This window comes from Apis florea, unplaced genomic scaffold, assembly GCF_048593485.1.
Source record: "Apis florea isolate Af1SG1 unplaced genomic scaffold, ASM4859348v1 contig_2153_pilon, whole genome shotgun sequence".
NCBI classification, from domain to species: Eukaryota; Metazoa; Arthropoda; class Insecta; order Hymenoptera; family Apidae; genus Apis; species Apis florea.
In genome coordinates, this window is record NW_028256536.1 from 736,797 (window position 1) to 760,981 (window position 24,185).

The window sequence follows — 24,185 nt, forward strand, 5'->3', positions numbered from 1 at the left end:
TTTATATTAATTCCACAATTTTACTTTATCTTTATTCTTTTTTTTTTTTGTTAAGATAACGGCTCCGTTATCTAATTAATTTTATTGTTTCCTGTAAAAACAAAAATATAAAACATATTAAGATATGTAAAAAAGATATATATATATGTTTTACATTAAATATACATTTAAACATATGAAATAAGCATATTTAATTTTTTATATTTTTATGATTGAGAGAGATGTGTATAAGTGAATTATTTTATAGGTACTATCTCATATCTAGAATTTATGCGTTATTGAAATAGTGATCTTTTTATATAATTATCATATTTATTATTATTAAATTTTTAAATACATATACTAAAATGTAAAAATTATTAAATTATTAATTATTATATTTGAAAAATCATTTTTACTACCATTTTATAATAATGAGATGTCAAATTTTATAAGATAATGAGTTTATTTGTCTATGATTATAGTAATAATTAATATTTTTTATTTCAGATGAATAAATACTTTTTGCCTATGATTCTAGATGGCATTACAATTCCATAATTATAGTGCCATCTATCGTGAATCATTATTCCTCAACGTTGAATACAATTTTGAATTACAAATATGGAGTTTGGTGTACAACCGTTATGAGTGCGATAGTGTTAAAACAAAACATATATTTTTAAATATATTATTTTTCTGATGAACAATGGTACAAAGACGTTGTTATATAATCGAAGATTATTGTATATTTGATAAAATCATGATTACTTGTGTTATTTTATTCATGTAGGTTATAAATCGTAGGAATTTTGTAAAGTTTAGTGCTTGTGCAATATGCACATAATAGAAGTTTGATCTGTATCGTCGATTAAACTAAGTATTTCTGATTTATATTTGTATTTTTACATATTAATAATTTTAATCAAAATAAAATGAATATATTAGCTGCTGTTAAATAATACTTTGACCAAATCCTACAGCAAACATAAAGTAAATATTATTAATATTATTAATGATTATCTATTTATAAATGAATAATTATAAATGAATTTGTTATATTTAAAAAAAAAATTTTTAAACTTTAGTTTTTTTATAAAATTAGATATTTCTTGATATTTTTAGATATTTTTTACCGCAAATGTTTTAACAATAATTAAATATTTTTATATGATCAATTGTATTAATTGATACATTTTTATTTTTGTGCATTTTGTGCAAAAAATCTTTGTTTAAATGAATTTGAAAGATTTCATATATCCTTTATGCATCTATCTATAAAAAACTGTTTATATTAAATTACTTCCATTTTAAAACAGTAGAAGTTTTATTTGAAATCTTTTTTTAAATAACATATAGTTTACGAGATAATTATATTTACAAATTAAATTATTATACTTGTGACAAGAAATAAGTAGAAAATATATTACGGTATGTTACGTTACAGGGAAAAATATACTTATGTATTGCAATATTTTGCGCTTCTCGAGTGACGCGTCTGTATAAATAATGTCGCAACGCATCGATAACACTATGCAACAACTCGAAAGAGAATTAGTTGCAACAAGATCAGAATTGAGTGGAATAAAAAGAACATTAGGTAAAGTGATTTGCAATTTATATGTAAAAATTTTAACAAATAAATGAATGTTAAAATGTAAAAATTTTTATTCTGTATATGTTTTTATTCTATATTTTTATTCCATTTATATGAATATCTATATAATTGAATATTGCTAAATTTATATATTGTTATATCAATTTTATTAACAAAGAAATCATGGATTCTTCTTGATTAGCCCATGATAACTATCATTATTACTTGTTTTTAAAATTTACTTGTTTTTAAATTAAATTTTTAAAATTTAGAAATTTATATATATCTTAATGATTTTGATTACTAAAATTTAATGTATATATATATATATATATATATATATATATATATATATATATATATATATATATATATATATATATAAGATTATATCCTATAATGTTAGAATTAGAACGCCAAGAAAGAAGAGATTTAGAAACTAGAGCTTTAAGTTTAATAAAAGATGCTAAACGCAAATGGGAAAATGCAGAGAAGGAAAAAATTACACAGTTAAATAAACATATTGAATCACAAACTGTAAGAATTACAGAATTATGCACCAGTAATAATGATATGAGCTCAAGATTGCAAAGAACAGAATGTGAACTTCAAACAGCAAATGCAGAATTACACAAACTTAGAGTATTTCAGGTTAATAGCATATACTATATATCACACATTTTTATAACAAAAAATTAAAATAATTTTTATTTTATTAGATGCAATATAAAGAATCACTAGCTAAAACAAGAGAACGTAGTCGACAAAGTGTTCAAGGTGTTGAAACTAAATTGGAGGAAATAGCTACACGTTCACATAATCAAATAGCTGAACTTAGAGCAAAATTAGATTTAGAAATAGCCAAAAATACAGATTTGGAAACTAAACTTAGAAATGAACAAGATTCTAATCACTGTCGTCAATCAAGATTGAATGTTGCTTTAGAATTAGCTCAAAATGAACTTAAGGATTGTCAAGAACAATTACATAGTATACAAGCTACAATACCAGCTAGAGATACAGAAATAGAAGCTTTAAAAAAACAATTACAAGAAAGATCAAAACAATTGGATAATGCTATGGCATCAAAACAAATAATTACTACAATGCAAGAACAGCTAGAAATGTCAAAATTTGAAAATGAACAATTGAAACAACAATTACAGGTATGTAAATATTATTTAATCCAATATAATTATTTATTCATTTTTATAATTTTTTTTTTATTTATAATAAATATATATTATAAATATGATTTAAGATAATAAAGTCTGATTTAAATGAAACTATGATGAACTTGGAACAGAGTGAAGCTCATGCTCTAAACTTGGAACAAGCTGCACAAGATAAAGCTGCTTTACAAAAAAGATTGCAAGATTCTCTTGAAAAAGAAGGTATATTTATATGAGAACATATATATAATATGAATATATAATATAAAATAATATCTAATAAAACATTTTATTTGTTTATAGAAGAACATTTGCGTAAAGTTGGAAATTTAGAAGAATTATTACGACGTTTGGAACAGAGTGTTACAAAATTAGAAGCTGAAAATGCTACTCTTAAAATGGAAACTATAACTCCAAGTCCAAATATGATATCTAAGAATGATATAATAAAAATAGATATGCATTCAAAAGAGCAAATAGAAAAATTAGAACAAGAACTTCAAACAATGAAAGAAAATTTGAATGTAGAACGTCAAACTGCAAAGCAAGCACAAATTAGTTTATGGAAAAAAGAAAAAGAATTATCAGATGCAAATTTGGATAAACGAATTGCAATAAGAGAAGCAAAGAAAGCAGAAGAAAAAATTAAAACTCTACAAGAAGAAAAGCAAAAATTAACTGAGAAATTAGATTATAAAATAAAAGAGGAAGAAGAAAAATCGAGAAAATTACTTAAAGAATTAGATAGCGCAAAAGCATCATTAAATGACATTACGAAAGAATCTTCTAAAAATAAAATGCAAGCTGATTCAGCTCAAAAAGCTTTAACTCAGATCAATCATCAAATAGAAGAACTTCAATCTTCGAGTGCTTCATTACGCAGAGAATTGGATGCGGCACGAAAACAAGCAAGATTAAATCAAGATCGGGTGGATAGTTTAAATGCTGAAAATAAGCGTTTGTCACAGAGTATTACAAGACATAATGAAGAAAAACATGAATTACAGTTGAAAATAGAAAAATTAGAACAAGAGATTAAAAGTTATGAAGTGAACACTGAACTTTTGAAAGAAACGTGCACAGTACTTGAAGAACAACTCACAGATTATGAAAGGTTAACAAGTGATCATGAAACGCGAGAAAATATACTAATTCAAGATAAAATGAAATTACAAAAAGACTTGGAAACAACTGAGGCGAAACTTCGAGAAGCACGTTGTGCTCAAAATGAAGAAAAATCATTGAGACTGGAAGCAGAACGAAATATTGAGAAACTTGAATCAGAAACGAGTGATATAGAAACCGAAAGAAATAGTTTGATTGCTCAAAGGGATCAGTATAAAAAACTTGTACAAGAATTAAGCGCACAAGTCGAAGAGTTAACAAATAAATGCGGAGAATTGGAATGTGATCTTTCAGAAATGCAGCGAGTTTTGGAAATCACCAAAGCTGAAACAAGAGTAGTCAAAGAAGAAAGTAGTCAGCATCTAACAAAGGTTCACGAAATGAAAGAGGCGAATTTCGTATTAATGAACGATTTGCAGAATAGTATAGATCAAAGCCAAGAACTTAGGATGAGAATTACAGAATTGGAAAGCATTTTAGAGGAAATGCGACAATTTTATCAGGAAAGAGAAGTAAAAGCAGAAAGCACTAGACAGCAACAAACAAAGTTAATAGATTATTTGCAATTAAAATTAGAAGAGTGTAGTAAGAAGAAGAAAACAGTGTGTGATAAAATACTTGGTACTAAGCAAAAAGAGAATATACCTCCTAATGGTATTGGAATGCCAGTTGGATATCGTGAATTGGAAAATCAATTGGCAAAAGAACGCGCCAAAGTCAAAACATTAACTGATCAATTGTTAGCACTGAAAACTATGCACTCTTCAGCTTCCGCACCCTCGTCTCCTACGGCACCGGATATTAAAAATATAAATTATACTACAGAACCATCAACCACTTCATTATCTAAACGTTTATCGCCGCAAAGGATTGGTCATCATATTCCACATCGATTTGAAGTTGGTTTACCAATGCGAGCCGGAAAATGTTCTGCATGTTTAGAATCTATCCAATTCGGAAAACGAGCAGCCATTTGCAGTGAATGTAAAGTAATGACACATTTAAAATGCGCTGTTACTATTCCTGCAACTTGTGGTTTACCAAGAGGTTTTGTTAACCAATTTGGTAAAAATTGGAGAAGTAGTAACGAAAGTTTATCATTATCTGGAAGTGTTCAAACGTTAGCTATAGATCAACCAGATAAAGCTGACATGGTATTACATTTAATATCTTAATCATATAATTCTATATTTTATAATAATTTGTGATTATCTTTGAAATTAGGATGTATGTGAGACACAGAATAAGAATAATATACCGATGGAAAGTTGGGTGAAAATACCAGACCGTTCAAGAACTTGTTGGGAAAGAAAATATCTCAGATTAGATGGGACATGTTTATGCACTTATGAGCACCAACCATCTTCTGGAATGGCCCCGATAAATCGTTTAGATTTGATCGAGAAAGATGGATTTACTGTATTAGATACTGTACACAATCCAGATGTAATGGGAACAGCAAAATCAGATATACCATTTATCTTTAGAATAGAATCCAATTCATCGACTACTTGTTGGCCGACATCACGTTTAGATATAATGGCTTTAAGTCAGACTGATAAGAAAAATTGGATGAAGGCCTTGAAATCTGTTACTAGTCAAAATAATATTCATAAAAATAGAAAATACGAAATTATGTTAAGATTAGAAAAAAGTCAAGTAAGCAATTTTTTTTTATTTTTAAATAATAACTTATATGATTTATTCATGATATATAAATATTTTTTAGTTGGATTTAAATTGTGCTGTAAATTTGACTGAAGAGAGTGTATTACTTTTGGGTGCTGAAGAAGGTTTGTTTTCGTACTGTGGTGCTAAATCACGAACACTTACTGCAATTCGTGGAGTGACGAGAGTGCATCAATTAACTTTACATTCCCATTTGGGAATAGCTTTAATGATAGCTGGGGAAAATAGGCAATTAGTATCTTGTAGTTTAAGACAGTTAAGGAGTAATGCAGTGGCGGCTGAATGCTCGAGACCAGCAATTAATACAAAGACAATATTAACTGGTACTGATAGTTGCCATTTATATCAGTTAGAAAGAGATATGCTTTGCGCAGCAACAGCTTCCCACGTAATGTAAGTATATTTAATTTATTTATGATGATTCAATATTCTATATATTATAATATGTTATAAATATGTACGTATGTATTATATATAAATATGTTATAAATATAGATTGCTTAAATGGTACACTGAAGAAGGCTCTGGAGAATTTATTGGAGTTCGTGAACTTGAAACATCTGAACCATGTAGCTGTGCTATATTTACTCAAAATGTTCTTATAGTAGGATGTAATAAATTTTTCCAAATCGATCTTACAAATTATTGTATCGATGGTATATAATAAAAATTAATTGAATTGTTTAATAAATTAATTCAATATAATTAATGTTTCGATTTATGTGATGTTACAGAATTTCCAGAAGAAGATGATAGTTCGGTTAAAGCTGCACTATCAGGAGTAGCTAAATTAGGCATTTTTCCAGTTTGTGTTTTGAATGTTTCTCTTGTACCTGGAAAAGTAGAGCTTCTGCTTTGCTATAATGAATTTGGAATGTTTGTAAACGAAAATGGCCAAAGAACTCGTAATATTGATCCAACATGGAATCATTTACCTTTTGCTTTCGGTAAAAAAATACTCATGACATTGTTAAAAATATAAGAATCATGTTTTATATAAATAAAAGTATTTATAATTTTTACAGCTTTTCGAAAACCGTATTTGTTTATTATTCATTTTTCATCTGTGGAAATCGTAAAACTCGATCAGGAGGCATATACTTTGTCAACCAAGAATCCAGAACGAATCTTAATCGAATTATCTAGTCCTCGTTACCTAGGAGTGGCTGGATTAAAAGGAATTTACATAGCAACGATGAACTCTTTCTTAGAATTATTAAAGATTGAAGGTTCTTCCAACATACCGGAATTAAATGGAAGTCTTACAAGTTTGGACACTTTGTACGTTATTAAAACATATAATTTAAGATTATATAAATCGATTATATAAAGATTACTAAAAATACTAATCTATTTTTTTAGAGATCGCGATGATGAAAGCAGTTCAGAATTTAGTTTTACTTCGAGCTTAATGGAGACTTTAGATGACCAAGGGAAAAAAGTACGTTTTACTGGTGTTTCTAAATATTGAAATATTTTGATATTAAAAGTAATATATATTGTGTTTTTTATATCACTATAAAAATTACTATTAGAAGAATTAAGATCAAGATTGTAAAAAAGTAATTAGTAACAATTAAAAAAAAAAACAAAAGTTTAATGTGTCATAAGTTATGTTTATATATTTAACTTAAATAGTACATATATATATATATATATATATTTTTTTTTTCTAAGTAACTTGTAATTAATACATAATTACAACAAATGTACTGAAATTTTTTGAATAGAATTTTTTTTTTTTTTTTTACTTTATTTAATATTCTTTTATTTAAACACATGAGATGTAATTTGATATAAAGAAGAATGATCGTGTAGTATTAATTGACCAAATTTTGTTGTATTTATACGTGTTGCAAAAGTAGTTCTTTACTTTTTACAAATGCAACTTTCTTTATATTTATATAGTTTTTATAAAAAAGATTTAATATTGGTATTTAATACTGATAAATCTATGCATAGATTTAAGAAATATATTGATTATAATAATATTATCAAAGAAAACTGTAACTATAATAAATATATAATATATTTTCGAATTCCTATATTGATAAAAAATCTTTGTAATTTTGTAGTTTAAAATAAAATATTATTATTAAGAAAATAAATGTGTGTGTATGTGTGTGATATGTTTCATCATCATTTCTAATCATTCTTTTATCAATATTAATTAATATTACATTTCTTTTATTATATGAGCATAAGTGTATTAATTTGTAATTGTAATTTGTATAATGAAAAATGATCACAAGGAATATTTAATCATTATGTCATAGAATGTATATAAGGAATAGCATTGATATGGTGATCATTAAAGTTCATTTTATGAATAATTTATCGATTAAACTATAATATCACGATAATCAAACTGCCATTAGTGAACATATAACTTGCTTATATTGGCATATATTATGATTTCTTTTTATAAAATTTGATTTAAAGAGCGCATAAACAAATAAGGTTTGAATTTACATAAGATATAAAAATTTATCATTTATTTATTTATAATAATATTTATTTTTCCAATATTTTTGATGAGCGATATATAGCCCTTATTGTGATAAAATTTGATTATTATTTTTATAATATAGTTAACTTTTATTTGAATTTATTATAATATCATTATTATATTTATTTATTTATTGTAATTTTTTGAACTTGAATTTCAAATAAAAATTTAAATATATTTTGTTATATTAAATACAACAACAGGGCAAACAGGGCAAATAATTATGTAGAATAATGCAACATCCGGTCGCCTTTCACCTTTTACATCATTATATCGACATCATTATATTCTGAATATTCATTTAAAAAGGCAATCATTCAACATGCTGCTTATTATACTTATATTGTGCTAATTTCAATACAATTTCTTTTTCTTTTTATTTTGGCGCAAGAAAAAAAAATTGTTAAACATTATTTTATTTAATATATGAACAAAATTATTACATATTATTTTATTTAATGTATGAACAAATGAGAAAAGTATGAGAATAATAATCGATAAATAAATTCGATATTCGTAAAAAAAAAAAAAATGCAATTATCTCTGACGATTATTCCATTAATTTGATTTAAAATGGATACCTTATCTTTGATTTAATTCGCGATACAGCGAAATAAAATATATCGTAATAAAGCATAAAATGGCGAACAAAAATTTGATAAATTTTTAATTATTTAATTTCTTAAATCTTTCAATAAAAATAAATTTTGGCAAAATAATTTTATTTTTTAATTTTCGTTTTCTATGAAAATGAATCGATTGATGTATCATATATTGTATTTTGTGAAAACGTAATCTTGAGTAATTAGAAATATTAATTCGTCTTTAATTCGTATTACATATCTGATTCGTGATTTCAATATTTTAGCCTAGATTTTAATCATTACGTTTTCGATTTCTTAAGCCCCTTTCTGAGACACGTTCAGCCATGTATATCCCACAGTAGTATAGTAGTATTTATTAAGAGTTTATTAGATAGTTTATCATAATAAAATACTCTTGAAAAAATATGGCCTAATTTTTTTAATCGATGATATATACAAATCTAAAAAAAATTTTTCGGTCAATTTAAATTTTACCAGTGCTAACATAAGAACGATGAACCCAATCGATTAGACTTTCAAAAATTATTTCGACCGGGTAATCATTAATTATGCAAATTTTGAGAACATTCAAGAAATGATTCTTTTCACATAGAGGGGAGAGACATTGTTATAAAAAACCTTTCTCAGATACCAAATCTTCAATCATATATCCAATTTGGTTTCGGTTCGCCATTTATTATCTCTAAGATATCCTTTTTTTTTTTTCTATTTTAATTATTACTTCATATTCTTATTTGTATTTATTCGTTATTACTTCATCTTGTAACATACACCGACGATTGATTGCACTGAAAAAAATTCGACCAAACGAGGTCAAAAAAAAAAAAAAAAAAATAGAATTTAGAGGGATATTAATTTCAAAACGCGAACAAATATGTCTTCCAACGTACGAGATTCGTTAAAGATAAATTACGCCATAACGGAACCGGGGGAGGAGGTGGTGATCACAGGAATCTCTGGACGATTTCCAGAAAGCAGGAATATAATAGAGTTGAAGAACAATTTGATGAACAAGGTGGACCTCATCACAGACAATTCTGAAAGATGGGGGCAAGGTAATCGAAATTTAACTTGGAATTGTTCAGAATGGAGATGAGATAAATTCGTTAATTTCGAACAGATCACGCGGAAATCCCGAAAGCTGGCGGGAAAGTGTCCGGTTTAACCAAGTTCGACGCCATTTTTTTCGGTGTCCATTACAAGCAAGCTCATACCATGGACCCTATGTGCCGGCTGTTGATGGAACACGCTTACGAAGCCGTTATCGATGCAGGGATAAATCCTAAACTGTTCAAGGGCAGCAATACCGGAGTAGTTATAGGATCTTGCGTCAGCGAGTCGGAAAAGACTTGGTTCTACGAAAAGTTACAAGTAACATTTTTACGTCGTCATTTCTGAATATATCATTTTCAATATCTCATTTTCTTTTATTATCCCTATTCCAAATATCATTCTATATTATTCTAGGCGAACGGTTTAGGTATCACCGGATGCAGCAGAGCCATGCTGGCCAACAGGATATCGTATTTCATGAACCTGCATGGCCCCTCTTACACGATCGACACAGCCTGCAGTTCAAGTATGTTCGCCTTGGATCAAGGTTACAGATTGATTCGAAATGGAACGTGCGACGCAGTGATCGTGGGTGGTTCCAATCTCTGCCTTCATCCCTACGTGTCTCTCCAATTCGCTCGTCTCGGTAAATGGCAACAATTTTACCAATCGGTTTCTCTTTTTTCTTCTTCTTTCTATAAAGAACATTTGATTATTTATTTCATTTATTCGATCGAATAACGACAACGATCTCCACAAATGCATATCATTTTATCGTTAAATCCGACTATTACTTTGGCATTTCACTTTGGCAATTATAACAAATATAACATACAGTTGTTCCTTCTTTCTTTCTTTCCTTCTTTTTTCTTTAAAGAACATTCGATTACTTCAATCGATGATCAAATAACAAATTCGCGTCTCTCTTAATCCTCAGAAATGCATGATTTATCATTAAAATGGCAATTCGAATTCCTTTTTATTTTATGAAACGTATATAAAAAGGCCTTCAAATCATGGATCGTTTTCGATTTAAAATATCAGGAGTATTATCCCCGGATTGTCGATGCAAAAGTTTCGACGCGAGGGCGAACGGTTACGGGCGCAGCGAGGCGATCAGCGTGATCCTCTTGCAAAAGGCGAAGCATGCGAAGAGAATCTACGCGGAGCTCGTCTACACGAAGACCAACTGCGATGGGTACAAGGAGCAGGGGATCACGTTCCCCGCCAGCAATATACAGCAACAGCTTCTCACAGATTTCTACAAGGACTGCGACATATCGCCCACCAAATTGGCCTTCTTGGAGGCTCATGGTACCGGAACTGCGATCGGTGATCCCGAAGAGCTGAACGCCATCGATAAAGTTTTCTGCCAGAACAGAACCACTCCTCTCAGGATTGGCACGGTCAAGTCGAATCTAGGGCATAGCGAACCAGCCAGTGGCCTTTGCTCGATAGCCAAGGTACGAAAATGTTGAAATGACGCTTTCCAAATTTCTTTCAACAATTCGATATGGTATAAAGATTGAGAATTAAACGATTAATAAAGTATTAATAAATTAATTACGATAGGTAATTTAATGTATCCAATGGAAATGAGAGATATACATTTTTTTGAACAGATATCGAAACAATAGAGAAAAAAGAATAACGAATTCTTTTTCAATTAATTACTCTTCTCGCTTACTCTGCACTTTAAGGTAATCATCGCGATGGAAAGCGGTATAATTCCGCCGAACATAAACTTTATAAGTGGCTTGAAAGGCGTCAAGTGCATCGAGGAGGGGAAAGTCGAAGTGATCACGGAGCCAACCCCATGGGAAGGTGGTTACGTAGGGATAAACTCGTTTGGTTTCGGTGGCGCCAATGCTCACGCTCTGTTGAAGTCCTACACGAAAGAAAAAGTGAACAATGGAGCGCCTTCCGACGATCTGCCCAGATTAGTGATCGTGTCGGGCCGAACCGAGGAAGCGTTGGAAGTTCTTCTCGGTCACGTATGTGAATCTATATTGTAAATTTCAAAAGGAAATTAACGCGTAAAAATGAGAATGGATTTTTTCGCAGATCGAAAGTATACCGGTAGACGTGGAATACATTCGACTTTTGTACAACGTTTATTGCGAAAATATACCCGGTTACATGTTCAGGGGCTACACTATAGTTGGATCTAAGATATCGGAGAAACCGTCGAGGGAGATTCAAGAATATTCGGACGCGAAAAGACCGATTTGGTTCGTTTTCTCTGGAATGGGGTCGCAGTGGGCCGGCATGGGTACGCGTTCAGAAATTTCAATTCGATATAAAAATTAGCAAATCTCAATACTCGTCAATAATAAATCGAATTTGAAAATCCAACTCAGGCGAAGCATTGATGAGGTTCCCTATCTTCGCCAAGGTTATCCACAAATGTGACAAGGTGTTAAAGCCACACGGTATCGATATCATCGACATCATCACCAATAAGGATAAAAAGATTTTCGATAACATTTTGAATTCGTTCGTTGGAATCGCTGCTATTCAGGTGACTTGAAAACTTTCGAGTACTTTCTTCTTCTTCTGGATAATTAATTATCACTCAACGGATCGACTCGCTTGTCGTAAATAAATGCGATGTTTCTTCAGATTGGCCTCGTTGATTTGTTAACGAGCGTGGGTATCGAGCCGGACAACATGATCGGCCATTCCGTCGGAGAGCTTGGCTGCGCTTACGCGGACGGATGTTTCACGGCCGAACAAATGATACTCGCAGCGTATTCCAGGGGTTTAGCTTCCATCGAGACTAAAATGATCCAAGGATCCATGGCGGCGATCGGTCTTGGATACGAAGAGATCAAGAACATATGCCCGACCGATATCGAAGTCGCTTGCCACAATGGCCATGATAGCTGTACGATAAGTGGTCCAATTCAATCCATCAAGGAATTCGTTGCCAAGTTACAGGTTCGATACCCGATTTTCCATTTGTCGAAGCTCGACTGTTCCTGACCAATTTTCCAATCGGTTCAATCGTTTCAGGCCAAGAACATCTTTGCGAAAGAAGTGTTGTGCAGCAATATAGCTTATCACAGTCGTTACATCGCAGACGCGGGGCCGAAGTTATTGTCGCATCTGAAGAAAGTTATTCCCAATCCAAAAGCAAGAAGTTCCAAGTGGGTGAGCACTTCCGTACCGCAAAGTCAGTGGCACACGGAAGCCGCCAAGTATTCATCCGCTGAATACCACACGAATAATTTGTTGAATGCGGTCTTGTTCGCGGAAACGGCGACCATGATCCCGAACGACGCCATAACCATTGAAATAGCGCCTCACGGCCTCCTCCAGGCAATTTTGAAAAGGTCTTTGGATCAGAACGTGATAAACGTTTCGTTGGTTCACAGAAATCACAAAGATAACGCGGAATACTTTTTGCAAGCCCTTGGAAAATTGTACAATATCGGCTTCCAATTACAACTCGCCAATATTTATCCTCACGTCGAGTTCCCTGTCAGCCGTGGCACCTCCATGATCTCTCCTTACATCAGGTGTGTACGCGAATCTGGTGTGAGTGCAAATCGACACTTCGTTTCTTTTTTTTTCTTTTTTTTTAATGGAACGAGAATCGTCGTTGAATTTCAGATGGGAGCACTCCGAGGATTGGTACGCGGAAATCAACATTCAACGTCAGAGGGTTATCACAGCGGAACGAGTAATCGACATTAACCTCAAGGATGAAAACTACGAATACATAACGCATCACGTTATCGATGGAAGAAACTTAATTCCGGCCATGGGCTATCTGGTCATGGTTTGGGACATGCTTAGTTTAAGGGATGGGAAATTTTGCGATGATATGCCGGTTGTCTTTGAGAATATCAAGTTCGAACGTGCAACAAGCATTTCTTCAACCGGTACCGTTTCATTGAAAATCATAATTCAAAAAGGTACGATTCTTTCCATCGAGTTATCATACGTTACAACGAAACTCTTACTCTCTTCCTTTGTACCTACGTAATCATATATTATTATCGCTCGATATGTTTCAAGGATCTGGAAAATTCGAAATAACAGAGGGATCTGCAATAGTAGCGACAGGGACGATCCGCAAGGTGTTGAATCCCAGACAAGAAATGATCGATGAAAAGTTTCTCACAAAGATCGAGGACGAAGAAATTATGACCAATAAAGATATATACACGGAGTTGAGACTTCGTGGCTACGAGTATGCCGGCCCGTTCTGTGCACTGAACAGCTCCTCTCTCAAAGGAACGAGAGGGCACATCTCTTGGATGAAGAATTGGGCCGTGTTTATGGATAACATGTTACAAATGAAGATATTAGGTTTTGATACTAAATCGTTGTATGTACCAACAGCGATTCGCAAGATAGTGATCGATACGAAGTTTCACAATGAGATTATTCGGCATCTTACCGAGAAGAACAATGGTACGTTGAAAATATATTTTCGAAATATATTCAGACTTCGATCGACGAATTATCTCTTTCACCAATTAAAAATGATAGAAACTCCTCCTGCAACGAATTTCGAGAAATATCGCCATTGCTACGTTAGATAAAATTAGATGTCATTGACTCTTAATCACTTATTTCTCTTCTCGAGGGTATTTCGCCATTTTTCAAAAGAATAATTCATCACGCAGCAACTCTGTTCCAGCTCCAATTCCAATTTAAAATAATTTTCGCGGATGAACGTCACTATGCTTCTTGCGAGAAGATACTCTTGAAGTTTTTCCTCTCGTACAACAATATTCTAAAACTATCGATTATTTTCAAAGTTCCACTCTTGGAAGTTTAAGAATATTGAACTTTTCTTTACAGTAATCCCAGTCACGGTATACAACGATTATGACGTGATATTGTCCGGCGGAATCGAGATTAGTGGAGTGAAGGCAAATGTTATTCAACGGCGGAAACAAATGGATGCGCCTATCTTGGAAGAGTACAAATTTGTAGCGAATCGCGACAGAGCGCAGGTATCGATGGAGGAGATGGCCATTTTGTCCACTCATCTCGCGTTGGAGTGTCACAACATAAACAACCCAAAAATCGTCGAATTGCTACATGAGAACGACAAAGTACCGGCCGAGGAAACCTTCATCCCTATCGTCGAAAAGACGTTGAACAACGTTGCGATGATTCGTCCAAGCTTGGTTCTGGCCGCGGATCCGAAACAATGCGAAAAATTATCGCTTTCCAAGCACGTCGCTCTAATCGAACCGAATAAATTACCGGAAGACGGGAGCGTTTTTATGATAGCCGGCCACGACATTATAACAAGCAAGAGAATAGACATCTTGGAACAATTTTTGCTCGCGACGAGTAGTCAAGGTTTTATTCTGCTTCAAGAGAGCGTCGTAAACGAGGATCTCTTCCTCGCTCTTCAAACGTACAATCTGAAGATCGTATTGGAGAAGAGTTGCAACGATCGAATCCTGTTGCTTCTGAGGAAGGCGGCGGAGAAGCAAGCCCAAAACACGGAAGTGGTATACGTGTGCAACGACGAATTCGGTTGGGTGGAGGAAGTGAAGGAAGTTATGAAGAAGGACAAAGACGTCAACGAAACGATCAGATTAATATTAGTCGCTGAAGGGGATCTCGAGAATGGTGTTCAAGGCTTGGTCAAATGCTTGACACGAGAGCCTAACGGCGATATTGTGAGGACTGTGATAATCCAAGATGAAAATGCGCCCAAGTTCTCGTTGGACGATCCATTCTATTCCAAGCAGCTCGACGTAGATATCGTTTACAACGTGTTGAGGCCGGGAAAAGTCTGGGGGACGTACAGACATCTGCCTTATCCGGAGCCGAAGCCAACTTTGATGCCTCACGGCTATGTCGATCTCAAGGTGTGTAAACATTCATTTTCTCAATCAAGCTTGAGAAAAATATTCTATTCTCGATATTATCTTTTTTTTTCTTTTTTTTAATTACGCTTTATGCAAACAGGTAAGGGGAGATCTAAGTTCCCTCCAGTGGCTACAGGGCTCGATTCAACCGGACAGGAAAGACGCAGTGAGGGTGGTATACGCTTCTTTGAACTTCAGAGATGTGATGTTGGCCACTGGAAAATTGATGCCGGAAACCATAATGAAATCCAGAATGGACAATTGTTTCATTGGCTTCGAATTTTGCGGCATCGATGCAAACGGGCAACGAGTGATGGGATTCGTGAAAAGCAAGTGAGAAAGAAATATCAAATATCTTAAGAATCAGATCTCTAATTTGACCTTAACGTCCGACAAATTGATTACAATTTTCAGGAGTATATCCAATCTAGTCATACCGAATAAATTGACCCTATGGCCCGTGCCAGAAGAATGGTCCCTGGAAGATGCAGCGACCGTTCCATCCGCTTATTTCACGGTTTTCTACGCCTTTTTCTACTTTGGAAAATTGAAGAAGGGCGAGAAGGTTCTGATCCATAGTGGAAGCGGGGCGGTGGGCCAAGCTGCCATCAATCTGGCCCTCGCCGAGAACTGCGAAGTGTTCACAACAGTAGGCACGGAGGAGAAACGAAAATTCATCAGAGAGACGTTTCCTAGTATAGACGACGATCACATTGGAAATTCTCGAGACACGAGTTTCGAACAGATGGTGATGAGGCAGACGCGTGGGAAAGGGGTGGACATAGTTCTGAACTCTCTGGCTGAAGACAAACTCCAGGCATCGGTTCGTTGCCTGGGTTACCGTGGTCGTTTCTTGGAAATTGGTAAATTTGACATGAGTGTTAACAATCAACTGGGAATGGAGATATTCTTGAAAGAAATTAGCTTCCATTCGGTGATACTCGATGCCATAATCTTCGGTTTTGTCAAACAGATACAGGAAGAATTGTATCATTTTATCAACAAGCAAATAGCCGAAAGAAACGTTAAACCTCTGGTGAGAAAATGCTTTGAAAAAAATCAATTGGAGGAAGCGTTTAGGTACATGGCAGCTGGCAAGCATATTGGAAAGGTGAGTCACGTTACTTCCACTTGTTCCCTTCGTAGATAAACGCTTTGTCTCCGAGATGATCTGGTTAATTTCTTCTTTGCAGATTCTAATTAAAATATCAGATGAGAACGTGCCTGTAACTAAGCCGATTCTTAGTTATCCTCGTTTCAACGCTTCCAAGGATGGAACCTACGTAATCGTAGGCGGTTTAGGAGGATTAGGCCTAGAGTTTGCGGATTGGTTGATCTTTCATGGCGCAAAGAATCTAGTAATAGTCTCTCGAAACGGAATCCAAACTGGTTATCAAAAAATGAAGGTAGAGATGTGGAAGTTTTATGATATTAACGTTTCGATCATCTCTGGCAAGGATGCATCGAAATTAGAGGATTGCGAGTTTATATTGAGATCGGCAGAGAGACAGGCGCCCGTGGATGGTATATTCAACCTGGCAGGCCTGTTGAAAGATGGTTTCATGGTGAATCAAACCGCGGAATCGTTCGAGGAAGTTGTAAAACCCAAGGCCACGATCACCAAAACCCTGGACGTGCTCTCGAGAAAGATTTGTCCGAAACTTCGCCACTTCGTTGTATTTTCCTCTATCGCGTGCGGCAAGGGTAATATCGGTCAAAGTAATTATGCGTTTGGAAATGGAATAATGGAGAGAATTTGCGAAAGAAGAGTGGAGGAAGGCCTTCCTGGAATGGCCATTCAATGGGGCCTTATAAAAGATGTCGGTCTCGCTGCAAAAACATTGAAGAACAAACAGATAATCATCAGTGGGACCATATATCAAAGCATATCCTCATTTTTAGAAGAAATTGAGAAATTCTTGTGTCAGAGTAAACCAATCGTATCTAGCTTAATGATTGCAGATAAACAAGGTAACGTAAAAGAAGTTACGAATGTTCTTGAAGCAGTGATGAATATCATGAGTAAGTATGATTCTTCGCCTATCTCCTTTTAATAAAATCATAATTTTCCCCACTTTTGTTGGGAATTTTTTTTTTAAATTGTTCTTTTATAACAACAACAGATATAAAGGACTTGAAGAGAGTGAGTCCGACTACTTCCTTAGCTGAATTGGGTATGGATTCTATGATTGCCGTAGAGATAAAACAAACTCTAGAAAGAGATTTCGACATGTTTCTAAGTGCACAAGAGATTAGAATCTTAAACATAGCCAAACTTGTGGAAATATCTATGAAAAATAAGGAATCAGTTAAAATGTTGAAAATCGACACAGAAAGATTGAGCGGCATGAAATTATTTATGAAAAGCCTGAACGTATCGATATTACAAAATCAGTATTTCATAGAGCTTCCTATTAAATGTGGCGAAAAAAAGAACGAAGTATTTCTTATGTCAGGTCTCGAAGGCTCTCACATTATTTTCTCCTCGTTAATTCCAATGTTAAAAATACCTGCCACTTGTTTGCAATTGGGAATATACGACGCTAATAATAGCGTAGAAGAAATGGCTGAATGTCTTTTGCCTGTATGTTTTAATAATTAATAATTATTAAAAATGAGAAGAATAGATTTCGGGATAAAAAAATATAATTCGTTTCTCTATCTTTTCCAGCATGTTTTAGCAAGGAGCAAAGATCGTAGAGATTTCAACATAGTTGCATATTCATACGGATCGGTTATAGCCATAGAACTAGTTAGGAAATTAGAACCTTACATTCTAATTGGAAATCTCACGTTAATTGACGGATCTCCCGACTACATGAAAGCTATAAAGAGAAAATATCTTTCGGCAACCACGGAAAACGAGTATCAAAATAAATTCCTCATCGAAATACTAAACATCATTAAATCATCCACTGTCGAAAAAGTGAATTGTATTTTCCATAATTCATCGCATAAAATTCGACTCATTTGTACTAATTGATTTTTTTTCCAGTTCAAATTTGAATTAAACAAGTGTAATAATTGGGACGAAAAGTTGGATATATTGATGAAACACTCGTCCCAGAATATTTTAAAGATGTACTCGTCAGAAATTTTCAAAGCTATTATATCGTTTATTTATAAACGACTTGTTGCGTTGGACACATATGATCCTACTTCTTTACCACCTCTTAGAACGCCTATCACGTTGTTAACACCAACGGTACCAGCTATAGAAATGGAAGATCCAACTTATGGATTACGAAAGGTTACATTACATTGAATTAATTAATATCAATAATTAATTCGTAGGATAATACAATGAAATTATTATTTTTATATAGTTAACTACTGGAATCGTGACAGTGCATAAAATAGAAGGAAATCACAATTCCATGTTGAATAGTAAAAAAATCGCAGCGGTTATTAATGGTGAACCTTTGGAGGATGAGAAAATCTTTAGGGAAAATTTGTTCCAAACTGTGAATTAAAATAGTAGGCAAAGATTAAGAAATTTTATCGTAAAAACTTATTAAATTAAAAGATATATCGTAAAAAAAAGTAATATAATATAAAATAATAGCACGAATATATATATATATATATATATATATATATATATATATATATATATATATATATATATATGTTCATTCTTTAACGATATATCTATTATTATCTGTATATACCTCTCATTCATAAATAAATAAATAAAGAATTAAATGTTAATGTAGTGTTATCATATTTTTATGCAAAATCATACAATCGCAAACATATCAGATATTGATATGTTAGATCATCCCCATATGACAAACAATGGATCATCATTCATGCAACAAATTGAATTATATATAATACAATCTTATACATTATAGAATCTTAAGATTACGTTTTATACATATACATAGTAAAGAAATAAAATTATATTACATTAAACATTGGATAACTTTCCAAAGTGATTTAAAATATCCGAAAGTTATCTTATATTTATTGAGAAGGATTCTGTTTGACCATACAACTTATCGTTATGTTTATTTTTACTTTTAGTCTTCATTTTCTATGTTTAGCAAATTACAAAAAAAATTCTAAGTTTTGATTTATATCAGGATTAAATTTAAATTCCATTAATTTTTAGTTCAGGCACTTTCAGGAAATTATCCAATATTTATTGTATTACGAGTAATTTTTTTTCTTCTTATTTTTAGTTGTTGTTTTATTGTTTATTATTTATTTTTATTTTCATTTATATACAAGATGATATTTTAGGATGGATAATACAAAAGAACAGAAGATAATTTTAATACGCAAAAATAGATTAAAAATAAAGGAATAAAATTTTTTCATTTAAAGTTTTGTTTCATTTTCAACTACAATTGGAATTGATTAATTTTCAATTAAATATTATAAATTATTAATAAGTGTGAAAATAACTAAAACTAATAGAATAGAATTAAAGATTAAAATATATTGGATAATTAACTAATAAAGAAAATTTCATTGCTTAATTATTGAAAAAATTAAGATTGAATATATATATTTAAAAATATTCATAAATAATTAACACTGAATTATATATTAAGTATTTTATAATAATTTTCTCATACAGAAAATGCTTCTCATTTAATAATTAAACTGCAGATAATTAAACCACATTTATTAAAATATATTTAAATGAATGTAAGAATACTGTGTGTTTGTTGATGATAGTCTTAAATCCATCTTAATTATGAATCTTCAATGAATGATCAATACTAAGCGATACTGATTAATAATAATAATTAATAATCAAATACTTATCAATACTACTACTATATTTCGTTCGATTTTATCAAAAACTATTTTTAAATAAAAAAAATTTTTAAATTTATTTAAATTTTACTTAATTTTATTATTTTTATTCAATCAGAAATTAGCTAAATTCACTTGTATTTTAAAAGTTTTTTTTTTTCAAATTTAATTTACTTAAAAATCAAATTTTAAATAAAAAAATTGTATTCTTCTTTTTTAACTTTTGCATATACAATCATTTTCTGTCCATTTGTATCACTCTATATATTGTGTAATCATCACCGTATTTTAATTTCAATTGTAACAAAATGAAATTAAACATTATTAATAACAAAGATATAATTATAATATGCTGTATTAACTCTCATTCAGAAATCAAGTCATTTTTGATTCATGTTTTTGATATTGTAAATGATATTTAATATCTACAAGTAAGATATGGATCAAAAATGACCAAGGTCAGCTATTTTCTGATCAGTGATTCGAGAGTTAATAATAATTATAATAATACTGAGTTTTAAATAAACCCATAAACGTGTATTTATTGAAGAAAATTTTTTTTTTTTATTTATTCATTTTTCTTCAATAAATTTACGCAAACAAATCATACATAATATACAAAAGGAACTTGCTGATGTTATTTTGTTTACAGTTTTATATTCTTATGTAATCAATAAGTAGAATAATAATATAAATTAACTGAATAATTCACTTAATAATAATAACTTAGAAAGTGAATATAATTTACTTACTTTCACTTAATAAAAAGGATTGCCATCCGTTTACTTTACTCAACCTTATGTAAGCATGTTAGTATCAGATAAAAAATATAAGATATAACTTTTTTTTTTTAATTTACATACATGTTAAAATATAATATCGCATTCTTTCTTCTTTAACGATATACGAGAATGTAAAAACAATTTTTTAATAAATTACCTTCATAATTCCATTGGTTCGAAACCTGACGAATTATTCAATAAAGTTTGATTTAGATCAGAAATAGCTTCGTTATTATTATTATTGTTGTTGTTGTTGTTGTTATTATTATCATCAGAAATATTAGGAATTGGAGTGGGTGTATCCCTAGTCGGTAATATACGAAGATGTCTGTTCGGCGGCTCCCAAAGAACTAAAGCCATGGAGGGCCTCTCCCTGAAAGAGAAAAACTATTAAATTTTATCTTTTTTATTAAAAAAAAATATATTATAATAAAATAAATAAATTTTAAAGCAATATTTCACTAAACATATATTATATATATATATATATATATATATATATATATATATATATATATATTATTCTTTAATATATTTACACTTACAATTTGGACAATAAGGAATTTGGCAAAATAGGTTCTTTTTTGAGTCTTTTCAATTCTTCTGAAAGAATCAATCTAGGTCCAGATTTTAATTGATCTGTATTAGCTGCATCTATTTCTAATTCCATATTCAATTCTCTAGAAGGAATTGGTTGTGTATCAGCTGTTGAAGTTGATGGTACAGGCGAATGTTGTTGATAATTGGAACTAATATGCAAATCTTTAAAATGTGCAGCCATTTTTTCTTCTGTTATAAACTGTTTTGTTTGCCTCCTATAATATTCCATATTTATTTAAATATTATATTAATAAAATAAAAATTTTTTTCTATTATATATTATTATTTATTATTTGCTTACATATCTAACAGATCACAAGTTTCAAGTTTTCTCTTTTGATGAGGAATTGGTTCTAAACTTGGTCCACCAGTAAATCTTACTAATTCTGGTTGTTGGAGAGATGGCACACTCCATGGTATTGACATTGGAGGTACTTGTGGCATTTGCATCCATGTTCCTGGTTGTTGTGAAGCACTTTGTTGACCCATCATATGTTGAAATATGGATGGAGGGGTATGAAGATTCGCTCCTCCCATTGCATTCTGAACCGGAGTAGGAGAATAGATTTGATACTGCGTAGATAGTGCTGCCATGTTTTATAGTAAAGATCGACAAATAATTTCAAATATAACAATTTGTTTTTAAAAAATTATAATATAAAAATTCTTTGAATATTTGATTGTATTTTTTATAAAAATAACAATATTTGTAACTGATAATTGTTTAAAGTATTTTTTTATGTAATCATATTGATAAAATTTTTATAAAATCACAAATACAAATAATATATTTTAATAAAATATCTTATTGTAACTTTTTTAAATCAATATATAAAACTTGTAAATAATAAATTGCCTACTGTCATTTGGAATCACCAAGAACTTGAAAAAATACTTGAATCTTCAAATGTGCGATGTGATAAGTAATGTCTTTGAAGAATTTCACAAAAATATTTGTGTTGTGTAACATACGATTTTGGCACAAATCTTGGAAAAAAAATGTATAACAAATATATTTCAAGACACTTCGTCGCACGATACGAATCCTTGAACTATTTGCAAGACGCTAACCTCTATTACCTACTTATAGTAGTTCAATAAAGAATGTAGAGTATAACGATATGCAAATGCTCGCTAAACCGAACAAAAAAAGTCTCAAATATTAGATCGAGTAATAATATATTTATCTGTGACACTCGTTCTATAATATGCGATGCATTGTTCGAGAAAGATCGTGGAGAATTGTTTGTTTTTCTCTCACGCAGACCACAATAGATCAAACAATTATGTGTAAGATTAACATCAACCAATAGTTTTTTAATTAATAGTCCGCGTGATTTGTTTCGTGAATGCGTGCAAACGTTATAAAAATCGCAAGCATACGCAAATCACAAGATCAACTGCATTGCGGAACAACAACATTCATTCGCTACTTTACTTAACTATATTCTCACAACCTTTAAACAGCGAACACAACTATAGAAATGCTTGCACATGCGTATACGCATCGCGGCGAAACACATGTCTGATTCTACAAATGTCTGGAATAATCTCATCAAAAAGAAATCACAATGCATTTAAATATAATTTTTATAATATATAGTTATATATAATATGTAATACGATATTTATATCATTAAAATATATCATTATAAAAGTTAAAATTATGAAAATTCATAATTTTATTTATAACATATAATATTTTTATAATATTTCTTTACGAATTTGTGACAGAATTGTGAATGATTGTGAATATGTTGATTTTAATTAAACTTATGTAATGAATCAAGAAAAAAATATAAAAAAATAGTATCATTTACGAAAATATCAAGCCATACAAATTCATTTAATTTCTTAAAATAAATTTAATATCATTCTAAAATGTATTTATCAATTCTAAACATAATACTTTAGAGAACAATACTAAAATAGTAGATTCAAATATAACATAAATATAAGTTATTTATAATATTTTTTCTATAATGCATAATATAAGAAAAATTAAATACTTTAGATATATGTATAATATAAATATCAAAAATATATATATTTCACTTCAGATGTAAATGTGGATGTATAAATAGAATATGATATACATATACATATACGTAAACATATAAATTATAATATATTAATATATATTATAATAATAATAACAGCATAATAATAGCAGATTAAATTTTTGTATAAATACAATTTCGTATAAAAATATAGTGCAACTGAATTTTATACGAATTTTCACATGGTACTCATATGTAATATTTATACAAATTCAATTCGCGTGTAGTGCCATCTCTCGAGTGATAAAAACATTTCTTCAAAAGATAAAAAAGGATCTCTAACAGGATAAAGAAGAATATTAAGAATCAGTGCCATCTTCCGATTAATTTTAGAGATAGAAATCTTTGCCTCCAATAGATGGTGATAAATCTCACTTCTCATTCTATTTTATTTACTTTCA

At 31.0% G+C, this 24,185-nt stretch overlaps 3 protein-coding genes across 11 annotated transcripts; 2 read left to right on the top strand and 1 right to left on the bottom strand.

The window, feature by feature from the left end:
• Positions 1-73: 73 nt before the first annotated feature.
• Positions 74-23,210, bottom strand: LOC100867549 (uncharacterized). 6 transcript variants are annotated; one of them, XM_086915496.1, is made up of 5 exons: positions 22,585-23,210; positions 22,026-22,267; positions 21,670-21,939; positions 21,282-21,497; positions 20,883-21,138 (listed from the first exon to the last, which is right to left on the bottom strand). In XM_086915496.1, the coding sequence occupies exons 1-4, from the start codon at positions 22,588-22,590 to the stop codon at positions 21,284-21,286; spliced, it is 732 nt and encodes a 243-aa protein (XP_086771622.1). In that variant the 5' UTR covers positions 22,591-23,210; the 3' UTR covers positions 20,883-21,138; positions 21,282-21,283. The 6 variants fall into 6 exon arrangements, with proteins under 6 accessions (XP_086771611.1, XP_086771616.1, XP_086771625.1 ...); XM_086915485.1 differs by lacking the exons at positions 20,883-21,138; positions 22,585-23,210 and adding an exon at positions 74-91 and having other exon boundaries at positions 22,026-22,318; XM_086915490.1 differs by having other exon boundaries at positions 19,273-21,497.
• LOC100871411 (citron Rho-interacting kinase) lies at positions 589-7,670 on the top strand. Of its 4 annotated transcripts, XM_031915127.2 has the most exons (13): positions 589-691; positions 773-859; positions 1,427-1,579; positions 1,983-2,227; positions 2,296-2,742; positions 2,838-2,970; positions 3,052-5,027; positions 5,098-5,532; positions 5,603-5,955; positions 6,058-6,218; positions 6,297-6,509; positions 6,588-6,843; positions 6,925-7,670. In XM_031915127.2, the coding sequence occupies exons 3-13, from the start codon at positions 1,489-1,491 to the stop codon at positions 7,031-7,033; spliced, it is 4,419 nt and encodes a 1,472-aa protein (XP_031770987.1). In that variant the 5' UTR covers positions 589-691; positions 773-859; positions 1,427-1,488; the 3' UTR covers positions 7,034-7,670. The 4 variants fall into 4 exon arrangements, with proteins under 4 accessions (XP_031770987.1, XP_086771484.1, XP_086771497.1 ...); XM_086915358.1 differs by having other exon boundaries at positions 593-972; XM_086915371.1 differs by lacking the exon at positions 773-859 and having other exon boundaries at positions 595-691.
• LOC100872364 (fatty acid synthase) lies at positions 9,315-19,283 on the top strand. The gene is made up of 19 exons (XM_012483682.2): positions 9,315-9,731; positions 9,797-10,047; positions 10,144-10,375; positions 10,774-11,192; positions 11,430-11,723; positions 11,794-12,001; positions 12,090-12,250; positions 12,352-12,669; positions 12,745-13,250; positions 13,345-13,649; positions 13,753-14,151; positions 14,545-15,572; positions 15,673-15,905; positions 15,987-16,683; positions 16,766-17,594; positions 17,696-18,156; positions 18,244-18,498; positions 18,568-18,822; positions 18,899-19,283. Exons 1-19 carry the CDS (start codon positions 9,551-9,553, stop codon positions 19,043-19,045), a joined length of 7,179 nt encoding a protein of 2,392 aa, XP_012339136.2. The 5' UTR covers positions 9,315-9,550; the 3' UTR covers positions 19,046-19,283.
• Positions 23,211-24,185: the final 975 nt, after the last annotated feature.